Here is a 21,641-nt window from a genome sequence, read left to right on the forward strand (position 1 = left end):
TAAGAATTCCTCATATCAGTGAGATCATATGATACTTGTCTTTCTCTGATTGACTTACTTCACTTAGCATAATACCCTCTAGTTCTATCCACGTCACTGCAAATGGCAAGATTTCATTTTTTGATGGCTGCATAATATTCCATTGTATATATATACCACCTCTTCTTTATCCATTCATCTGTTGATGGACATCTTGGCTCTTTCCATAGTTTGGCTGTTGTGGACATTGCTGCTATAAACATTGGGGTGGACGTACCCATTCGGATCACTACATTTGTATCTTTGGAGTAAAAACCCAGTAGTGCAATTGCTGGGTTGTAGGGTAGCTCTATTTTCAACTTTTTGAGGAACCTCCATACTGTTTTCCAGAGTGGCTGCACCAGCTTGCATTCCCACCAACAATATAGGAAGGTTCCCCTTTCTTCTCATCCTCGCCAATATCTGTCATTTCCTGACTTGTTAATTTTAGCCATTCTGACTGGTGTGAGGTGGTATCTCATTGAGGTTTTGATTTGGATTTCTCAGATGCACATATATTACAAAATGATCCCCATCTGTCACCATACAAGTTATTACAATATTATTGACTATATTTCCTATGCTGTGTGCTACATCCCTGTGATTTATTTATTTTATAACTGGAAGTTTATACTTCTTAATCCCCTTCATCTATTTTGCCCCCCTCTCCACTCTCGGAGCCAACAGTTTGTTTCCTGTGTCAATGAATATTTCTGTTTTGTTTGTTTATTGGTTTTGTTTTTTAGACTTCACATATAAGTGAAATTACATGGCATTTATCTTTCTCTGACATTTCACTTAGCATAATACCCTCTGGGTTTATCCGTATTGTCAAAAACAGCAAGATTTCATCCTTTCTATATATCTATCTTTATATGCTACATTCTCTTTATCCATTCATCTGTTGATACACACTTAGGTTGCTTCTGTATCTTGGCTACTGTAAATAATGCTGCTGTGAACATGGGGGTGTATATACCTCTTTGATTGGTGGTTTCATTTTCTTCAGAAGGAGAATTGCTGGAATGTATGGCAGTTTGGTTTTTAATTTTTTGAGGAGTCTCCATACTGTTTTCCATAGTGGCTACACTCATTTATGTACCTACCAGCAGAGTATAAGGGTTCCCTTTTTCCCTCATCCTCGCCAACACTTATTTATTGTTTTTTTGATAATTGCCAGTCTGACAGATGTGAGGCAATATCTCGTTGTGGTTTTGATTTGCATTTCCCTGATGATGAGTGCTACTGAAAATCTTTTCACGTGCCTGTTTGCCATCTGTATGTCTTTTTTATTTTATTTTATTTATTATTATTATGTCTTCTTTGGAAAAATATCTATCAGGTTCTCTGCCTATTGTTTAATCAGAATTTTTGTTCATTGATATTAAGTTGTGTGAGTTATTTATATATTTTGCATATTACTTCTTATTGGATGTATGATTTGCAAATATCCTCTCCCATTCAGTAGGTTGCCTTTCATTTTGTTGATGGTTTCCTGCACTGTGCAAAACCTTTTTAGTTTGATATCATCACATTTGTTTATTTTAGCTTTTGTTGTCCTTATCTGAGAAGACTGGTCGAAAAAAATATTGCTTAAGACTAATGTCAAAGAGTTTACTGCCTATGTTTTTTTCCAGGAGTTTCATGGTTTCAGGTTTTACATTCAAGTCTTTAATCTGTTTTGAATTTATTTTTGTACAGGGTGTAAGATAATGGTCCAGGTTTATTCTTTTGCATGTAGATATCCAGTTTTCCCAACACCATTTATTGAAGAGACTGTCTTTTCCACATTGTATATTCTTGCCTCCTTTGTCATAGAGTAATTGACCATATAAGTGTGGGTGTATTTCTGGGTTCTCTATTCTGTTCCATTGATATATGTGTCTGTTTTTGTGCTAGTACCATACTGTTTTGATTACTATAGGTTTGTAGTATAGTTTGTAATCAGGAAATGTGATACTTCCAGCTTTGTTCTTCTTTCTCAAGATTGCTTTGGCTATTTGGGGTCTTTCATGGTTCCATACAGATTTTAGGATTATTTGTTCTGGTTCTATGAAAAATGCCATTGGTATTTTGATGGAGATTGCATTGAATCAATGGATTTCTTTGGGTAGTATGGACATTTTAACAACATTAAATCTTCCAATCTATGAATATGGAATATATTTCTATTTATTTGTGTCATCTTTAATTTCTTTCAATCTAATTTTCAGAGTACAGGTTTTTTACCTCCTGGGCTAAATTTATTCCTAAGTATTTTATTCTTTCTGATGCCATTGTAAATGGGATTGTTTTCTTAATTTCTCTTTCTGAAAGCTCCTTATTAATGTCTAGAAATGCAACTGATTTATGTATGTTAATTTTGTAATCTGTGATTTTGCTGAATTCATTTATTAGTTCTAATAGTTTTTTGGTGGAGTGTTTAGAGTTTTCTACATGAAGAATCTTGTCACCTGCAAATAGTGATAATTTTACTTCTTCCTTTCCAATTTGGATGCCTTTAATCTTTCTTTCTTTCTTTTTCTTTTTTCCCTTTATTTTTCTTGCCTAATTGCTGTGGCTGTGACTTCCAATGTGATGTTGAAAAGAAGTGGTAAGAGTGGTTTTCTTTGTCTTGTTCCTAGTCTTAGAGGAAAAGCTTTACATTTTTTACCATTGAGTATGAAGTTACCTGTGGGTTTGTCATATATGGTCTTTATTAAGTTGAGGTATGTTCCTTTTATACCCATTTAATTGAGAGTTATTTTTCATAAGTGGATTTGAATTTTGTCAGTTTTTTTTTTTTGCAGCTGTTGCAATGATCATATGATTTTTATCCTTCATTTTCTTAGTGTGGTGTATCATGTTGATTGATTTGCAGATATTAAATCTTCCCTGGACTAAATCCCACTTGACCATGGTGTATGATCCTTTTAAGGTATTATTGAATTTGCTAATATTTTGTTGAATATTTTTGCATCTATGTTCATTGGGATATTGGCTTGTAATTTTCTTCTTTTTTTTTTAATGATGTTCTTGTCTGGTTTTGGAATCAGAGTATTGCTGGCCTCACAAAATGAGTTTGGAAACATTCCTTCCTCTTCAGTTTTTTGGAATAATTTGAGAAGGATAGGTACTAATTCTTCTTTATATGTTTGGTAGAATCCATTTGTGAAGCCATCTGGTCCTGGACTTCTGGTGAGTTTTTATATGACTGATTCAGTTTCATTACTTGTAATTGGTCTATTCAGATTTTCTGTTTCTTTGTGATTTAGTCTTGGAAGTTGTGTGTTTCTAGGAATTTATCCATTTTTTCCCTAGGTTTTTCAATTTGTTGGCATGTTTCAATTTGTTGGTAGTAGTCTCTCAGGATCTTTTGTATTTCTGTGGTGTCAATTGTAACCTTCTCTTTCATTTCTGACTTTATTTATTTAGGCCCTCTATCTTTTTATCTTTATGAGTCTGGCTAGATATTTATTAATTTTATCATTACAAATAACCAGCTTTTAGTTTCATTGATTTTTCTATTGCTTTTTAGTCTCTATTTCACTTATTTCCACTCTGATATTTATTATATCCTTCCTTCTACTGACTTTGGGCTTTGTTTATGCTTCATATGAACACTTTAAGACTTTGATTTTTCTTTGAGTACTTAATGAAGTTCCTGGAGAAAGAGTCTGCAAGAGAGTACAGAGTTCTCTACTTTTTTGAACCCTAGGGGCTTTCTTTTTTTGCCAGTCTGCTCTTAGCCTCCATCATTCTTTTAATTACTTCTTACCAGTGTCCAGTTGCATATATCCCAATAAATGAATGCTCAGGTCTCTTCTCTACCTGTAGGCTCCTGTCTCTTCTTAGATTATAGGCCAGCTCTTTGTTCTGTGAACTTTGCACTCCACTAAGTCAAGAGTCTTGCATTTGAAATCAGTCAGCTCTTTTTTCATTTTTTTTTTTTAAAGATTTTTTTTTATTATTTATTCATTTTGTGAGAGAGACAGAGAGAGAACAAGCAGGGGGAGAGGCAGAGGGAGAGGGAGAAGCAGACTCCCTGCTGAGCAAGGAGCCCGATGCGGGACTCGATCCCAGGACCCTGGGATCATGACCTGAGCCGAAGGCAGACGCTTAACCATCTGAGCCACCCAGGCGCCCCCTCTTTTTTCATTTTAAGTGATGTTTCTTCAAGCTCATTATATCCTGGAGTGGAAACAGAAGTGTGAAACCATTTCTTAAAATAATAATTTAAAACCTATTGATTATTTTGTCTACTTCTGTTTCTCTACTAATCAATAATCTCTTCTCAAATCTAGTTTCAACCGTCATACACAATCCAACAGTTTAAAAGAACTTAATTATATTGATTTTACTGAGTGAGGATGCTGTGGTAACATCCCAAATCTGGAAGTCCATTATTAGAAGATTTACTTTGAATGAAAACCTCAAATTCCATGGTCTCTTTTCTGTGACCAACAATCAAAGGAATGGCATTGTTAATTAAAACCCCATCTTGTACTATAACTCTATTCTTTATTTGAATTTTAATGTTTAAGCGTTGAACACTTGGATTTTTTCTCAAGTGTTGTATTATCATACGAAGTAAAATGATCTTATTGTGACAATTTATAATTTACAAATACACTTCCCCAAATTGGTGGTGTTGAACCATCCCTGTCTTCTTCATTGCCAGAATTTGGGGTTGTTATTTTCCATCTATGTTTTCCTTTCCCTTTCTAGGATCCCTATTATCCTCATGCCAGTGTTGATATCAGTCCTATGTCAACCGGATTGGGGGAGTTAAAAGAGTAGTAGAGGGAAAGGAAAAGGTAATATCTTGTTTACACCTCAAATATCCACCTTTTTTTCTGCATTTCCCCTCCCCCTTGCAGGCCCGGAGACACCAGCTGCCCCATCTCCTTATCTCCACCCCACACAAACCCTCAGTTAGGAACTAAGCCAAGACTTTAAAACCCCAGGAGGCTATTCATTACCTCTGAATCCTGTCATGATCCTTCCTCTGGGGGCTTAATCCCAGGCAATGACCTCTGCTTCCTTCCTTCCCTGCACCTGTCCTCCTGATCTGGAGCTGGTGCCCTAACCCACCATCACCAGTGACTTAGAGTTCCCTCATCTCCAGTCCCTCATCTGTCCTATTCAAAATGTTGTTCCAACTTTTGAAGTTATATTCACAGTTACATGCTTGGGTTGATTTATATAGCATGATAAATGCTATACCACAGGCACATAATGGGTTACAGAGGTTTTTGTGGGGTGGTGTGAGGACTTCACCTCAACAGATCATATTGTTTCTGTGCCTTCTGAGTGACTTACAAATACACTTTGAACATAGCCTATTTATAAATAGAGGACTATGCCATGTATTTCCTTTGCATTGTGAATGTTGCTGCCAGTGACAGCCAGTGTTTTTCCTGCACTGCAAGTCAGAATCTATCAGATTTAGCCAGGAAAAGGCAGCATATGGTGGCAGTGATGAGACTATTTTGACTGTAAGCAAGAGACAGGGTCTGTCAAGTGTCTTTCCTTTCTCCATCTGTTTCCATTGAGGTTGCTGATCAGAAGTCAATATCCACAGAGAGATACGGGCTCGTTCTTCTTCAGTGTCAAAGGTCTGCTAAGCCTTCTGCCCAGATGACTTTACTCTCATTATAGGACCTGTAGGAGCTGAGATGGGAGAGAGATAAACACCAAGAAGAATGGCTCCATTGTGGAAATGCTTGCTTAAATCCTACCTGACCCTCCTTCTGCCCTCAGCCTCCTGTTTTTACTGAGGACACAGGTGACCTTTCCAACCTTGGAGGGTTCCATTTGGTTTATCAATGGTATGGAAAATGCAATTCTGAGAGATGACTTCATCTGAAGGTTTTTGTAAGGAAGATACTGATGGTAGAGAACCGAGCCAAAAAGAAATTAAATTGCAAGAGGAGGCGATTGGGTTAAGCACTGCTTAAAACTTCATAGCTTGTTAAATGTAGGAACAGATGGGTAATGGGAGACAGTGGATTTATGCTTTGAGATTTTTAAAGACTTGGCTATTCAGTGGTCTTTTCATTCATTGGTTATGCCCTACGCACGAGACATTGTTAGTGCTGTGGATAGACAGAGTTACACACAGAGTCCCTGGACCCTCAAAAGCCCCAGGGCCCAGTGCGAGGGATACTCATGTACACAGATGACGTCAGCAGAGTCACATCTTAAACAAGTGATACAGGGGAGAGGAAATTAGCATGGTCAGAAGGCATCAAAGGGAAGGCTACCCTTAAACAGGGTTTTGAAAGATGAGTAAGAATCGGCTCAGATCAAGGGTGTGTATGGGCTGTAGGGAGGAAAGAATTTTAGGCAGCAGGAGTAATGTGGGCAAAACATGGAAGCAAATAAAGATTGGTGGATTCAGGGAATCAGATAATGCTGGAGAGTTAAGCAGAAGCATGATAGGTCTGGGTGGTAGGAGAAGTCGTGGCGAGAAGACAACACTGAAGAATTAGGCAGGGCCACAATTATCAAGACTTTTCTACACTGAGGGTTTATAGTTTACCCCACAGGGCATATGGCACTATTGGCTTTTAAATTGTGTGTACATTTATTTTTTGGCTGGGTCGTGATAGCATGATGGAGGATATATTTGAGTGGGTTAAGAGTAGATGCAAGTCTGGAAAATAGTTTGGTAGTTCCTTAAAATGTTAAACATAGAGTTACTATAAACCCAACAATTCTACTCCTAGTTATAGACCCAAGAGAAATGAGAACTTACATTCACACAAAAAGTTGTACATAAATGTTCATAGTAGCCAAATGGTAGAAACAACCCAAATGTCCATCAGTGAATAGATTGATAAACAAAATAGGACTATCCATACGACAGAAAAGTATTCTCCATAGAATGAAATGAAGTCCTGATACATGCTACAACATGGATGTCCCTTGAAAGCATGTTAAGTGAAAGAATGCAGATGCAAAAGATGACATATTGTATAATCCTATTTATATGAAGTGTCCAGAGCAGGTAAATCTATAGAGACAGAAAGTAGAGTGTTGGTTGCCGAGGACTCTGGGTGGGTGGGGATGAGGAGTGCCTTCTAGGAGGTACAGGGTTTCTTTTTTAGGGAGATGAAATGCTCTAAAATTAGATTGTGGTAGTGGATGCACAACTCTGTGAATACAGTAAAAAAGTTGACTTGGATACTTTAAATGGTGCATTGTTTGGCATGTGAACCATATTCCAATAAAGCCACTTATAAGTAAATAAAAATAAATATAACACTTTCTGTGTCCTCAAAAAAAAAAAAGTGAAGGCTGATTGACTAATGAGAAGGCTCTAAAATTAGCTGAGGGGATGAGGGTTCCTGGACTGAGGCTGCTGCAGGGGGATAGGAGGGTGGGAGGAATGCTCAGTACTCCCAGGAGAAGGCAATTCTTGAGGCTTAACCATAGAATCCTAGGCTTTTCTATAGACATTTCTCAAGAGTGTTTGATGAATAAGCTACTATGATCGTATTTATTTTTACCATGGCTTTTTCAAAAAAAGATTTAAGGCAGCTATAGTATTTATTGATGTCCTATCTCTTTCTTATATGTAAGTGCTAAATTATATCCTTCTTATATAAGACACAAATATGGGCAGGCACTGGGCAGGGGAGGTGGGGCGGAGGCTGATGGAAGGAAGACCCAAATCTCAGTTTTACTATAAGATTCATTCCAGAGGCAGAAATATGAAAAACCTCTGTCAACTGATTGTCTTACAAATGAATTTCCAATTTGTCAGTAGTCTTCCAAACATGTTACCGTTGGTTTGAGGCTGAGCATTGAAGCGTACTAAGTGAAAGCATGTACAACATCGCTGGGTGGGTGCCTGTCAGCAGGGAGGGGGGCCCAGGAGCTGGATTGGCAGGATGGAACGGCCAGACCAAAACACAGCTGGGCTTCCAGCTGATGTTGAAGTGGAAGATGCCATTATCATGAAAGCCTTTAGGGCAAAACCAAGTCAGACAGGGGCCTCAGGCCGACACAGGCAAGGCTTAGCCCTAGTTGGCGGGCCAGCCCAAGCAGGGTACATGGCACAGCATTCAAGAGCCTAGACACAGATAGAAATTTGGGGTTCCACTGCACACCAAGAAACAGGCCAGAGATGCAGGCTGAGTCAGGAGATGAGGAGCAGTGTGCTGGAACCTGAGGAGGCCAGTGAGTTTACCACCCTGGGATGATTATTTATTCAACAAACATTTATTGAATGTCTACCACATGTCAGACATAGCCCAAGGGTATGTTGGTTGATCTCAGGATGAGGGCTGTGTGCTTCTCTGAAAAGGAGCCTTCATTGTTCTCATGTAGATAATATTCTGTTACTTAAATCTTATATATTGCTAGACATTTTCTAAAGGATTCTCACTATTTACCAATGTTCCTCTAAGACTAGAGTTTAAACACGTTATTCATTTTCAAGTTCATGGCCGAGCCTCCTTGAATTATGAATATGTTTATGGTCAATAAGTAAATAGAATTTATTAATAGTACGGAGTGTTCTTTGGCCTTCCTTCCATGCTTAATGAAATCATTTATCTCTGTAACCTCTACCCACAAACTAAATTGCACTGGAATTCATGAAAAATAGTACTATATGACCTCATATAAAGTGTATGGATATAAAAGTATGTCTCAGTACCCTTCAATTATGTACCAAATTTATGCAGAATCAGTCTTGCCCTTTGCAGATTATTGGACAATAGAGAGACACACATGAAATGCTAAGAGTGAAGTCTAAAAAGACCTTACTTTATTTCGTTAAAGATACACATGAACATGACACAGGTTCTTGCTTAAACTTAAGTCCAGACAAACATCATGAAAGAAAAATGGGCAAAAAATATGAACAGACCACAAAGGAAGAGATACAAGTGTCTGTTATACCCATGAAAAAGCGAGATATAGATAAAAATGAAAACAAAAGTAGCATGTCAAATTGCCATAATTTTAAAAATGACAGTATGTGGCAGTGGTGAGGGTGGGGTAAAATGAACATTTACGTTTACAGAAATGAAGCCAAATGTCTGACAACAGGAGGTGAATAACATCATGCAGTTTCTATATAGTGGAATATCACGCAGCAACTAAAACCGTTTATTCAGTAAAATGGGGCAAAGCCTATGCCATGAGAAAAACTGTAATTTTAAATGCAAAAATAATTTCAAAGTTACATCTATCTATATATCTATGTAAAGAAAAATGATTGAGGGGCATCTGGGTGGCTCACTTGGTTAAGTGGTTGCCTTTGGCTTAGGTCATGATCTCGGGGTCCCGGGATTGAGTCCCGCATCAGGCTCCTTGCTCAGCGGGGAGCCTGCTTCTCCCTCTGCCTCTGCCGCTCCCCCTGCTCGTGTTCTCTCTCTCTTTTTTTCTTTCTCTCAAATAAATAAAATCTTTTCAAAATGATTGAGAGGATAAAAATACTATATCAAAGCATTTATGGTTTTGTGCCTAAGTGGTACGATGATAGGTGATGCTGTGTTTTCCAGACATTCTGCTTTGAAAAACTGTTAGTCTTACACCTTGAAAAAAGATATCAGTGCTTGAATCATGTTGATATCACTAGGAAAGAAAATAGTATTTGACCTCCTAAAAGGGACAAAATCTGGTGGTTGAAACAGTCACAGAATTCAGGGTGGTGGTATTAGTGTACTTCCTTCCTGCTTCCTTCGTCCAGCTGGAGAGTGAAAAAGAGAAAAGAAAAACTGTAGGTCACTTTCTCAATCTTGGCCAATCTATACCCTAAACACCAAGCCTGGAGGAAGCAGCCGCCTCGCAGGGGTGAGAGTGTTTTTTAGGAAAGGTGATTATCAGCTTCTTGGAGGACATTTGAACACAGCTTCTTTGTGCCCTAAGTTCCATTCCTGCCTTCTTCACGATTGATCCCAGGTATCCACGCTGGAGGGAGGAGCTCAGCAGAAGGCTCCCTGTGGGTGCAGATTTGCCCTCATCAGTTAGCTCTGACAGGTGGTGGCTGCGGGACGTCATGGTCCCTGGACAGGTTTGGCAGAACCTTCCCACTGCCATGACCAGCTGCAGTCTGCCAAGTCCCTGTCCTTGGGGCCTCTTACATTACTCTCTAACTTCTTTTTTTAAAACCCTCTTAGTGCTCCTGTGAGAGGAATGGGAATTTTAAATGGCAAGAGGAAAGAGAACAAAACACCTCTACTTCCTCTTATTCCAAAAAGACCCTACTGTCAATGGTGCCTTTTTTTTTTAAGCCTGTCTCTCCCTTTTCCCTTCTTTCCCAAAAATATGTTTCACAGTCAGTTTGTGAAAACTAGTGTGAGCTGCGGCAGCCTCCCATACATGGCCTTCCATCTGTAGCTCAGTCTGTGTTACGCGCCATATATTTAGAACGCCTAAATTAGTAGTGCTCCGTGTGCTATTTCAAGAGGAGCTGGAAAGTCAGATGGAAGAGCAAGGCTACTGATCAGGAACGGCTTCTGAACGGGCTTGGCTCTTATCCTCGAATCCCAGAAGTTAGAGATATTTTGGGGACATCAAGACAACAGATGGTCTGTGAAGGCAGCTGGCCCATGTGGTAATGAGTCCACGGAGGCAACTGGTCATTTTCTGAGCTTGGAGCAGAATTCCACTTCTGTTTGTGCCATTCAAGTTGTGGACAGAGGCTTCGGTTAGAACTTGTAGGCCCTGGACATGTGTATAAATGAATCATCACAAGTGGATAGATAGCAGCTCAGCTTGGCTTCCCAAGTAAAAGGTTCCTAGCAAAGAGATGGAAAGAATTTTTGTTTTGTTCTGTTTTTAATTTAAAGTTGGAGATACTCAACTGTGTTTAATAGGGTTAGGGAAAGATGTCATTGTCAAGGGAACCAGCAAAAATACACTTGATGGTGCAGACCCCCCACACTCTTCTTTCATAGCATTTATGTCCCGTGATTGTGAAGTTTTCTGAGTCCCCCCACTAGACTGAGATGAGGGACCATTTTTCATATCACTTTGTAGCCCTAACACTAAACAGGGTACCTGGTACACACATGATAAACGTTTGTTGAATGAATACGTGAATACACAGAGGGTGTAGGAACAAGAGCACAGGTAGAGAGATTGATCTTGCCCAGGAGGAAGAGAATGATTCCTTTGAGACCTCAGGAAAGAATGGCTCTGCAGAGTAATGAGTAAATTTTTGTTGACTTGATTTTTCCTCTGGGAGAGAAACTAGGAATTTAAGGTCTAAACATATAAAAATGTCCACTGTCTAGTCAATAAATGTTTGACAGTGATGATTTGATATGACACCTTTATTCCTCCATATCTCTGTTTCTCGATTTGAGTCTTTAAGGTAGAAAGCTAACTTAATTGTGCATTTGCCATTCCTATTTTCGTAATATCCTGTTTCTCTCACTTGGTTCATCTTCCTTTTCTTCTAAGGACACCCTCCTCCCACTGCAGTTCACACCACTCTCTGCCATTCACCTGTCTTAGGTGACCTGGCTTTTCCATCTCTCATCTCCATACTGTACCTGTAGGAGATACATCTCCTGCCCTTCACATGGAGGCCATTGTTTCTTCCTGGGCACACACAGTCATAACTGCTTATCATTACTTTTCAACAATCTCAGCTCTGTGTAAAATGAGAACCCTCCAATTCTGCTATGCCTTGTGGTCAGGTAAAAGGATTCTCATCCCAATTCCACTGTGTTATGTGGGGGTTTCCCACACATCCAACAAGTAGTTCTCTGACACCAGCTGAGTCTCCTACAGTTCCGCTCAATTCTGACACTCTCTGCCTACAGATAGTATCAGCTCTCACAGGGTAAGGGCTCAGTCCCATAAGACCACCACCCCCCCTTCAGATGCCGGGCGCAAGCTCAGATTGTCACTGTGCTTTTCACTGACCAGCTGTAGATTGGAGAACCTGTCCTTGGGTCTGATTAATTTGCTAGAGTAGCTCACAGAACTCAGAAAAACATTGTACTTGCTAGATTACGGGCTTATTATGAGAGGATATGATAAAGTATACACATGAACATCCAGATAGAAGAGATGCACAGGGCGAGGTATGTGGGAGGGAGGGTGGAGCTTCCTTGCCCTCTCTGAGCACGCCACTCTCCCTGTATCTCCACCTGTTCACCAACCCCGAAGCTCCCTGAACCCGCGTACTTTGGGAATTGTTATGGAGGTTTCTTTGCATAGACACAATCAATCACTAATACCGTTTTCAGCATTTCTCTCTTCTCAAGAGAATTGGGGGCAGGCTGAAAATTCTAGGCTTCTGATCATGGCTTGGTCTTCTGGTCACCACCCCCATCCAGGAGCCCATCTAGAGTCACCTCATTAAAACAAGACTCTCCTATCACCTATGAATTTAGGAGGTTTTCAGGAGCCCTGGGTCAGGAACCAGGATCAAAGACCAAGACCAATTAGTAGAACAAAAGATGCTCCTAGTGCTCTTCTCACTTAGGGAATTATAAGGACCTCAGGAGCTCTGTGTCAGGAACCAGGGACAGAGACCTATACATAGATTTTCTATTATCTAACAGTGGGAACGTTTATCAGACAATCTCGTCCCTATGCTATCTTCTCTTGTAAGTTTGGCTTCGGAGTCAGGCTGCCTGATTTAAATCTCAGCTGAAGCATTTAATTGTGTCATGTAGACAGGATACTTACCCACCTCTGCTCCTCAGTTTCTCTGATCTGTAAAATGGACATTATTAATACCTCCTGGGGTTTTTGCAAGGAATATATGGATTAACACACATAATACACTGCTTTTAGAGCAGTGCCTGGCACAGTAAATGTTCATAATTATGACTATTCTTTTTGTTATTTCTTGGTAGGCCTGAGGAAAGCATTTTTATAGCCCCAGAAATTTTTTAGACTCTTTCCCTGGCTCCTCATACCCTTTTGAACTGTAGTTGATTTTCTCTAAGACACCATTGAGACAAGCAGTGGGTTGATTTCCCTTTCTTGACTCATCTCCAAAATATCATTTAATATAAACAAAATTAAAAGTTTCTCAGTGAAGACATTTTGAGAAGTTCTCTTCACAAAGTTAGAATTCTGATCTAACTCAGTATTATTGTTCTGGGTATCAGTGGTCATATTTGAGATGTCTGTAGGATGGTTTTTTTTTTTTAAGATTTTATTTATTTGACAGAGAGATAGCAAGAGCAGGAACACAAGCAGGGGGAGTGAGAGAGGGAGAAGCAGGTTTCCCGCGGAACAGGGAGCCCGACGAAGGGCTTGATTCCAGGACCCTGGGATCATGACCTGAGCCGAAGGCCGATGTGTAATGACTGAGCCACCCAGGCGCCCCTGTCTGTAGGATGTTAATCATAGTTTTTGCGCATACAGTATCTGTTGAAGTGAGAGACTGTCTCTTGGAAAGTGTGTGATACGGAGAATTGTGGATGTAGGATGAATACCAATGTTTGCTCACATTTATTTCAGCATGTCTTGAAATGTGAGTTTTCTTCTTTCTTATTTCTTTCTCTGAGCTGCTGTGTTCCAGTCTAAAACCCGAAGCCTGCTTTGGCTAGAAAGCGCAGTGATTTCATGGTCCCTCCAGTGTTTTCCTAATTAGAATCCTATTAGGAGACGGATGGCATGGGAAGGATGTGACAGTTGGCGTGTAAAGAGGCGCTCTGGGCTGTGAGCGGCTGTGAGTGTACCACGCCCCTTGGCTGAAGCTGCAGACACTCTGGTTTGGGCTGTGGCTTCTTGCCTGTGGGGGTTTGTGAACAGCTGAGTCTTTCAAAGCCTGACCATTTTTCTTGTCTGGTTTTTACCCATTATTTTTTATTGACTTTTCATTCATCATGTTAATTGCTATTAGATTCTAGTTTCTCTGGCCCAGGGCTCATTTGTTTGGCCCTTTGCACCCAGTGCTAAGACTCCGCCATGGTCTTGACACGTGATGGCCCCTTCCTTGACTGTGGGCTGTGCTTTTTGGATCTGGAACCAGCTTGAGTAAGCCAGAGCAGCAGTAATAAAAGAAATTCATCCTTTTATTTCCAGATACCATAGCTACTGTTGGGAGGTGAAATGGTCATCTCTTCTGGGTATTGGTTGGAGTGAAATCATTTGTCTTTTTAAAGCAATACTGCATTTTAGGATATAGTTTTTTCATAGTGCTTTTCAAATATTAACATGATAGATGAGTCTCTGGGGCAGAACATGAGTAAATGTTAAAGCATAAGCTTTCAGGAATAAAATTTAAGCTCTTTAGGGTTGTCAGCTTGAGAAAGAATTGAGGTAATTCTTCAGAAGGAAAGCGTCACATGAAAGTGTGAGTTGACATCTGAATATAGCTTACTTTCTTCCCCAAATATACTAGTTAAAGGTGTACTCTTCGCCTTGGCTTCCTCAGAGGACGTGCAGTAGATCCCGAGCCCCATTCACACAGGCATTAACTAGTAGATAGCCTTTTTAGTTCCCATTCATTCAACAATGACCCTCCACGTGGAGCATCTCCCACATGTCAGGCATACCCTCAGCATTGGCGATCCAGAGGTGAACGCCCAGACAAAAAGTCAGACTCATGGAGGTTACGTCCCATTTGGGGAAGAGACTAAACATAAACCTAACTAAGCAAATTATATAGTAAAAGATAATTCCCTTTATATGGGAAAAATGAGGGAGTTTAAGGAGAGTGTGGGCTGCTGGGGAGACTTCTACCATCTTAAATAAGATAGACTAACTGTTGTTGAGAAGGCAACATCTGAATAGAAACCTGAAGAAGGTGAGGGAGCAAGTCATTCATGCATCTGGAGGAAGAGAATTCCAGAGGGAAGAGCAGCTGGTGGACCAGCTCTGGGCAGTAGCCTGCCTGTGTGCCCGAGGAACATATGAGAGGCACGTGTGCTGGGGCAGAGTGGATAAGGGGGAGGAGAGCAGGAGGAGCAGTCAGGGTTGGGGGGGGGGCACATCATGTGGGCCATTTACCCTCAGTGAAATGGGAAGACCCTGGCTAGTTTTAAGCAGAAAGTTCACATGATATGACTTAAGTTTTAAAGGGATTATTTTCAAAAACTAATGATGTATTGTATGGTGACTAACATAATAAAATTAAATTTAAAAAAATAAAGGGATTATTTTGGATGCTGTGTTGAGAGTAAGCTGTGGGGTGGCAGGGTGGAAGCCGGGAGACCATTAGGTGGGTATCACAGTACCAGGCAGTAACCAGCATGGTTGTGGCTTGGACCAGGGTGGTGTTAATGGAGGTGGTTAGCAGTGGTCAGATTCTGGGCATATTTTGAAGGTAGAACCAGTATGGTGTGCCAGTGGATTGATGAGAGAAAGAGAGGAGTCAGAGATGACTGGGAATTTAGCCTGAGCAACTAGAAGGGTGCATTGCTCTTAATAGAGATGGGAAGTCTCTGGATGGAGCGTGTGCATGTGTGCACGTGCGTGTGTGTGTGTGTGTGTGTGTTGGGGCAGCTGTAGATGTCTTTTAGAGGTCTAAACTGCACGAAGCTTGTTTTTTTGAGAAAATTATTAAAAAATGTACTCTGATAATAGATTTCCTAAAAAACATATACACAATACATTGAAATATATATATATATATTCATTTCATTCACTCAGTAATTTATAAGTTCTTATGATGAGTTAGGCACTGAAACAAGAATAAAAGTTTCCCTACTCTAGGTGGGCAGCCAAGTTAGCAGGTGATCGGTGACAGTGATAAGGTGCTATTTTGGATCACAGAGATTATGCACGTGCTACATGGGAGCGAGCACATAGAAAGGAAAGATATCAAACCCACACTTGTAGATTGTGGGGAGGACTGGTTCCCAGGAGAAGATATTCTGTGTTGAAGTCTTCAGGGAGCAAAGGGAGCTGGAAAGGGAGGGGAACAGGTAGGCTGGAGATGGGGGCTGGGGCCTGTAGCGGCCATGTGCAAAGCCCTAAGGAGGACACCAGAGCCTGGTGAGGTGGGATTGCAATCCATTTTGACTGTGGCTTTGAGTTCAGGGTCAGGGTGTGTTTCTAGGAGGCTGGGATGTCACTGAAAACCAAAGGACAAGATGTGTTAGCTTTCTATGCCCTGGATGACACCAGGGAGCCACTGAAGGGGGCTAAACAGAAGGGTGAAACTATCAGAATGTGGAAGTGCTGCTTTGGCTGCTCTGGGGTGGTCGAGTTGTAGGGACCCCACCCATGGGGATGGGGATCTGTTGAGTGATTTGGGGCTGAGATGATGCTAGCCTGATCTGTAGTAGCAGGAGTAGGGATATGAGAACCGGGCAGTTTCAGAGATGATGATTGGTTAGATAGTAATAATAGCTGATACTTATATAAAGCTCACTGTGTCCGAGGCATGGCGCAGAGAAGGAGTGAAGGATGAGCCTCAGATTCGGGCAGCTCATTTAACGCTGGTACCATCACTGCTCCTCAGGAGGGGAAAAGCTGGACAAGGGGAGACGATCAGATCAGTTTTGGTCGGTGATCGTGGGGTATCTCTGGGACACAGAAGGGGAGAGGTGGAGACAGTTGGAATGTGAGTTTGGAGTTCAAGACAGAAATCAAGTTTAGAGTTGGAACTGGGACTTGTTAGGGGGCTGATGCAAATTTAAACTGCAGAAATGGTTGAGGTTCTCTGGCGGTGATGTTTGATTGGAGAGAGACCTGAAATCAAAACTCTGGGGACCACCCACAGTTGCATGATGGGCAGAGGAATGACACTTTGTGGGAGTAAAGAGGAAGTACGCAGGGAAGTAGGCAGGAGACCAGAAGAATGTGGTACCTTGAAAGCTGAGGAAAGAAAGTTTTAGATGGAGAAGAGTGAGCATTCGCATTGAATGCTGGCGACAAGTAGAGCAATACAATGTCTGTTGGATTTAGCTGCAAGGAGTCATCGATTACCTTGGTTGGTGAGAACATTTTTGTGGTATGATGGGGTAGAAATCCGATAGGAAAGGAAGTGAATTGAGGAAAAGGAAGGAGAGGAAGTGGAGTCCTTGGATATAGACTGTGTGATCTAGAAATTGCTCTGTACAACAGGGCAATCATCCCATCATGTATGGCTATTTAAAATTAAAATTATATGAAATTTAAAATTCAGTTTCTCTTTGCTAGCCACATTTCATGTGCCCAGTAGCCATTTGACAGCACAGATTATGAACATTTGTGTCATCTTGGAAAATTCTGTTTGACAGTGCTGATCTAGATGCTGAGCAGTGAAGGAGAGAAAGAAATAGAGCAGTAGTTATTCTGAACGTGTGTGTATGTGTGTATACAGGGATAGGTGTGTGTGTGTCTGAGTGCATGTGTGTGCATGTGTTTTTAATGAGGCAGACATAAGATCTTTAGAACTGGCGTGAAGAGCTCATGTGTAAATGCATGTGTTTGCCTCTGTCCTATCAGGTAGCTGTAGTGTATACAGAAAAGATCACTTCCACTCCCGCCAGCATTTTTTTTACACTTATAGAATTATTTTGAATACTTCTGGGTGTGTTAAAAATTTACTTAGGAAGAGAAAATATTGTATTGTCCCTGTATCTCCATGATTTTTAGCTTTGCACATAAAATGGGGTTGATACATGTTTGCTGTAAATTCCGAGTTGCTGTTGCAGCACCAATGATCTAGTGATGTAATGTATTCCATAATCACAGAGCAGACCTGGGCTGAGCGCCCTCTGTGCCCCAGCTACTGTGCTGAGTGTTGAGGATGTAGAAATGAATTTTGACTAAGAAGAATGTATTTGTGTCCCCAGTTGTGCACTCTCTTTCCCCAGGGTGGTTCTAAGGCCCACCTGGGTGCTGCCCCGTGACGTTATTTGAGAGTCGGGGGTTGGGGGGCGGTTAGGGTAGTCTTGCTTAAGTCCTTGGGCCGGGCAGTCAGCTAGAGGTCTGTGACTTTACATCCCCAGCAGCATTGCAGCCCTTCAGGGCACACCTGTCCACACGTGTTTACTGAGTTCCTGCTAATGCCTACCCATCTGTTAGGCCGAGGATGTAGCAAAAATTTTTAAATAAGATAAAATCCCCATTCTGCTTGGGAAAATGAGACACTGTGACCACATAAAGCTAGAAACAGGACAGTGTGATCAGTAAGGTGGTGGCTGAGGGAGTAAGGGGCAGATTGCGAGGGCGAACGTCCAGAGCGCAGGGGGGCCCAGTGGCCCGGAGCAGTGGTCAGCAAGGCTGTGTAGGAGTGAGAGGTGATTGTAAGAGTCATTGTGATTTTATGAGCCACACAGAATCTGTCACATTATAAGGCTAGTGTCTGATTAATGACAGCCTTAAAGATTTGGACAAAGAAGTTTACCTTGATGTTTCCAGCAGTGGGAAACATTTGAGGGCCTTGTGCAGGGAAAAGACCCAAGGCTAGTGGAACCTGCCATGTGCATGGACCTGGAGTGCCTCCCTAGCGAGCGGGACCCAGAGCAGCAGAGAGCGAGGGTGGGAGGCACAGCTCCTGCCGACACTTGATGCTGTGTGAAAACTTTAGTGCAACCATTCAGGAGGAATAAAAATTCCTCCTTCCCTCTGCCAGTGTGATCAAGTGTCTCTCCTGATCACAGAGCTTACCCGCTGCTGGGGTAGCCTTGGTGGGAACGTGAGACAAGAAGAGAGACGAGCCGTTGTTGATACTCATTTTTCTCCTCAGGGCTGGATGCCAGGTCTCTAACTCACCCAGAGAGTCCCAGATACCCAGTGATGCTTCAGCATCTGTGCTCGTTGCTGCGTTGGTATAAAATATACTACTTGTTTACCGATCGGAATGTAGGCAGGCACCTGAAATATGCATCACTGTAGTTATTTATAATTCAAACTGAGGAAAAGAAGCCGACCATATTGAGAATTATTCTTTGAGCGCCCTGCCACAAAGAGGTATCTCATCCTGTTATTTCTATCACACCTGTTCTTTACGAGTCCCAGTGCACAAGGAGGATCCTGAAGTTAGGCATCGGTGGGATTCACAGACAGGAATCTTTTTCACCTGAGTCAAGAAATGTGGCTCTCCCTTCAGGTTCTTGTTAAACTTAACAGTTTCTGAGGGTACTTAATGATGAATACTAACTATCCAGGTTTTCTGTATCTGTATCTGCATGAACATCCCTTAATTCTGGATATTTGCTTGGTTATAACAGCACTTCTTACACCTTTGAACAGTATTTTGTCTGGCACCGGATTTCTTTATAAGCCTCAGTTACTACAGTTAAGATGTCATAAGCATATGAAGGAGAATAAGACAGAATTAATGAGAAAAATGAGAAGGAAGAAGTGTCCAGATTTTACAATACAATAATAATGGAAGAAAAAGAAGAAATCCAGCTGTATCAAATTATTGACATTGATAAAGCCACAGGCCAGCCTGCAGGGCATCCGGACTACTGGTCTCCAGATGACACTTTGAGAACCTTGGTTCTCACCGTGGATTGAGTCCTCCAGTCCTTAGAGACTTCCCTCGTGGTCCACTCAGAGAATAAACTCTCATACAAAGGAAGACACCCTGGAGGCCGTTGCTGTGGCACTTGAGGTGCCTCACTGTGTGTCAGTAATAGCTGTGATGGCTGCCATATTTAGTGGAATGGATGGGGCCCTGGACCTAGAAGACAATTTTTACACAAGTGTTACAGATGGGACCCTGTCCTGAAGTGTATTTTCACCTTTCTCTTCCCAGTTTTATCTCCACATCATAACAACTCCCATCTTGGAAGTGCAGTCATTCCCGAGACCACTTATCCTTTGGTCTACACTTTGCGTTCCGTTCTTTAACACCATCAAATAAGCCATTCTCCAGGTGTTCATGATTTCCTTGTGCTACCGATATTTCCTCTCCACATTCTTCTCATAGAAACGCCCACCATTCAAACACTAACAACCTAAAATGGATTTTATATAACAGGGAAAACCGGGGCTTCTCAAGGTCATTATGGGTCCTCACATGGCAAAGACGCACAATGGACTTGAAGGTCCTTTTAAGGAGAATAACATGTGCAGAGGGCTGGAAGCTCTTCTCGATTTCTGTGTTGTTCGCTCCTGTTTCATTTGACTATTAAGCCTCCGAGGGATAAAAACCTCTGTCACATTAGGCCTCCACAACATTAACACTCCTTTACCGATGCAGTTTAGAGTAATAGAGCAGTTCAATGGTGGAGAAAGGGGAGGCATTATTTCTGTCATTACTTAGCTTCTAGAATCACTCTGAAGTGCCAGTGCCCCGTGACTGCCTGTGAATGACTTTGCCTCCATTTGGGAATCACTAGATCGTGGAAGCATTAGAGTTATATTCCCTAAAGCAGTGCTTTTTAACCTTGGCTGCACATTACAATCTCTTGGGGTGTGCAGGCTGCACTGCAGACTAAGTAAATCAGAGTCTCTTGAAGGGGGGGCCTGGGCATCAGTATTTTTAAAGTTCTCCAGGTGATTCCAGTGTGCCACCAGAGTTAGGAGCCCCTGCTTTATTTTTTTTAAGATTTCATTTATGTATTTGACAGAGAGAGACACAGCGAGAGAGGGAACACAAGCAGGGGGAGTGAGAGAGGGAGAAGCAGGCTTCCCGCTGAGCAGGGAGCCCGATGTGGGGCTCAATCCCAGGACCCTGGGATCATGACCTGAGCCGAAGGCAGACTCTTAACGACTGAGCCACCCAGGCGGCCCATGTGCCCCTGCTTTAAAGGAATCGCCAAATCTAGAGCTGGAATACCCTTACAAGTAATGGTTCTTGAGCCTGTACCTGTTCAGGGGGCCGGTCCCAGGAAATTGTGATACTCTTTGTGGAACATCAGGAAATATATTTGGCCTTCTCTCTTTAACTAGTACATGACCTCCATTGTACTAGTTACAGATGTACTAGTTACCCTGACAAAAGTCTTTCTTCCCACACCCCAAGGTAATATGCTAGCTAACACTGAGTCCCTAAAATATTGTCTTTATTAAGTGCTGTATATGTACTTCAATGCACACAACAATCCTCTGAGTTAGGTCTTTTATTATGGTCATTCTTGTTTTATAAGTGAGGACATAGAAGCAAAGAAAGGCTCAGTTGCTTGCTCAAGAATACATAGCTGGAATGTGAGCCCGGGCACCCTGGCTCTGGAGTCTGTCTTCCTGTCTGTAGCCCACGGTCCCCACAGTGAGAAAGTCAACATTGGTTCATTCAACAAATATTTACTGAGCACCTAGAATGTGCCAGGCACTGCTCTAGGATGTTCAAGCACACTTACTCATACTTTTATTGTTATGAATGAGGGATGGCTTTAACAGGTAACAGATCTGTGTATCACCCACAGAAAAATAACTTAAAATTGATTGTTTCAAAATAATTATTCTTGGTAGATGTTCTGGAATACCATCTCTTCTATATCTAACTTGCTGTTATAGAGCAAATTAATTATTTAGGTGAATGTATTTTTTTTTAATTTTCTTTGAGATTCCCTTTTTGACCCATGGATTATTTAGAAGCATGTTATTTAATTTCCAAGTGTTTAGAGATTTTCTTGTCTTTCTGTTATTTGTTTCTACTTTGAATCCATTATGAACAGAGAGCACACTCTGTATAATTTCAATTTTTTTCAAATTGTTGGTTTGTTTTATGGCCCAAATATGGTCTATCTTGTTGAATGTTCCATGGGTGCTTGAAAAATATGTGTACTATGCTCTTGTTGGGTGGAATATTCTATCTGTGGGAATGAGAT

General features: G+C 41.4%; 1 protein-coding gene across 1 annotated transcript in view; it reads left to right on the plus strand.

The window, feature by feature from the left end:
* Nucleotides 1-21,641, plus strand: part of CSGALNACT1 (chondroitin sulfate N-acetylgalactosaminyltransferase 1) — a 109,398-nt gene that overhangs the window by 22,903 nt on the left and 64,854 nt on the right. The window contains exon 3 of the mRNA XM_081812897.1: nt 3,160-3,195. Within this exon, the coding sequence (XP_081669023.1) occupies nt 3,160-3,195 (36 nt within the window). The remainder of the gene's footprint in view (nt 1-3,159; nt 3,196-21,641) is intronic.

Source organism: Leptonychotes weddellii, chromosome 2 (genome assembly GCF_054177405.1).
Source record: "Leptonychotes weddellii isolate Sample4059 chromosome 2, ASM5417740v2, whole genome shotgun sequence".
Taxonomy (NCBI): domain Eukaryota; kingdom Metazoa; phylum Chordata; class Mammalia; order Carnivora; family Phocidae; genus Leptonychotes; species Leptonychotes weddellii.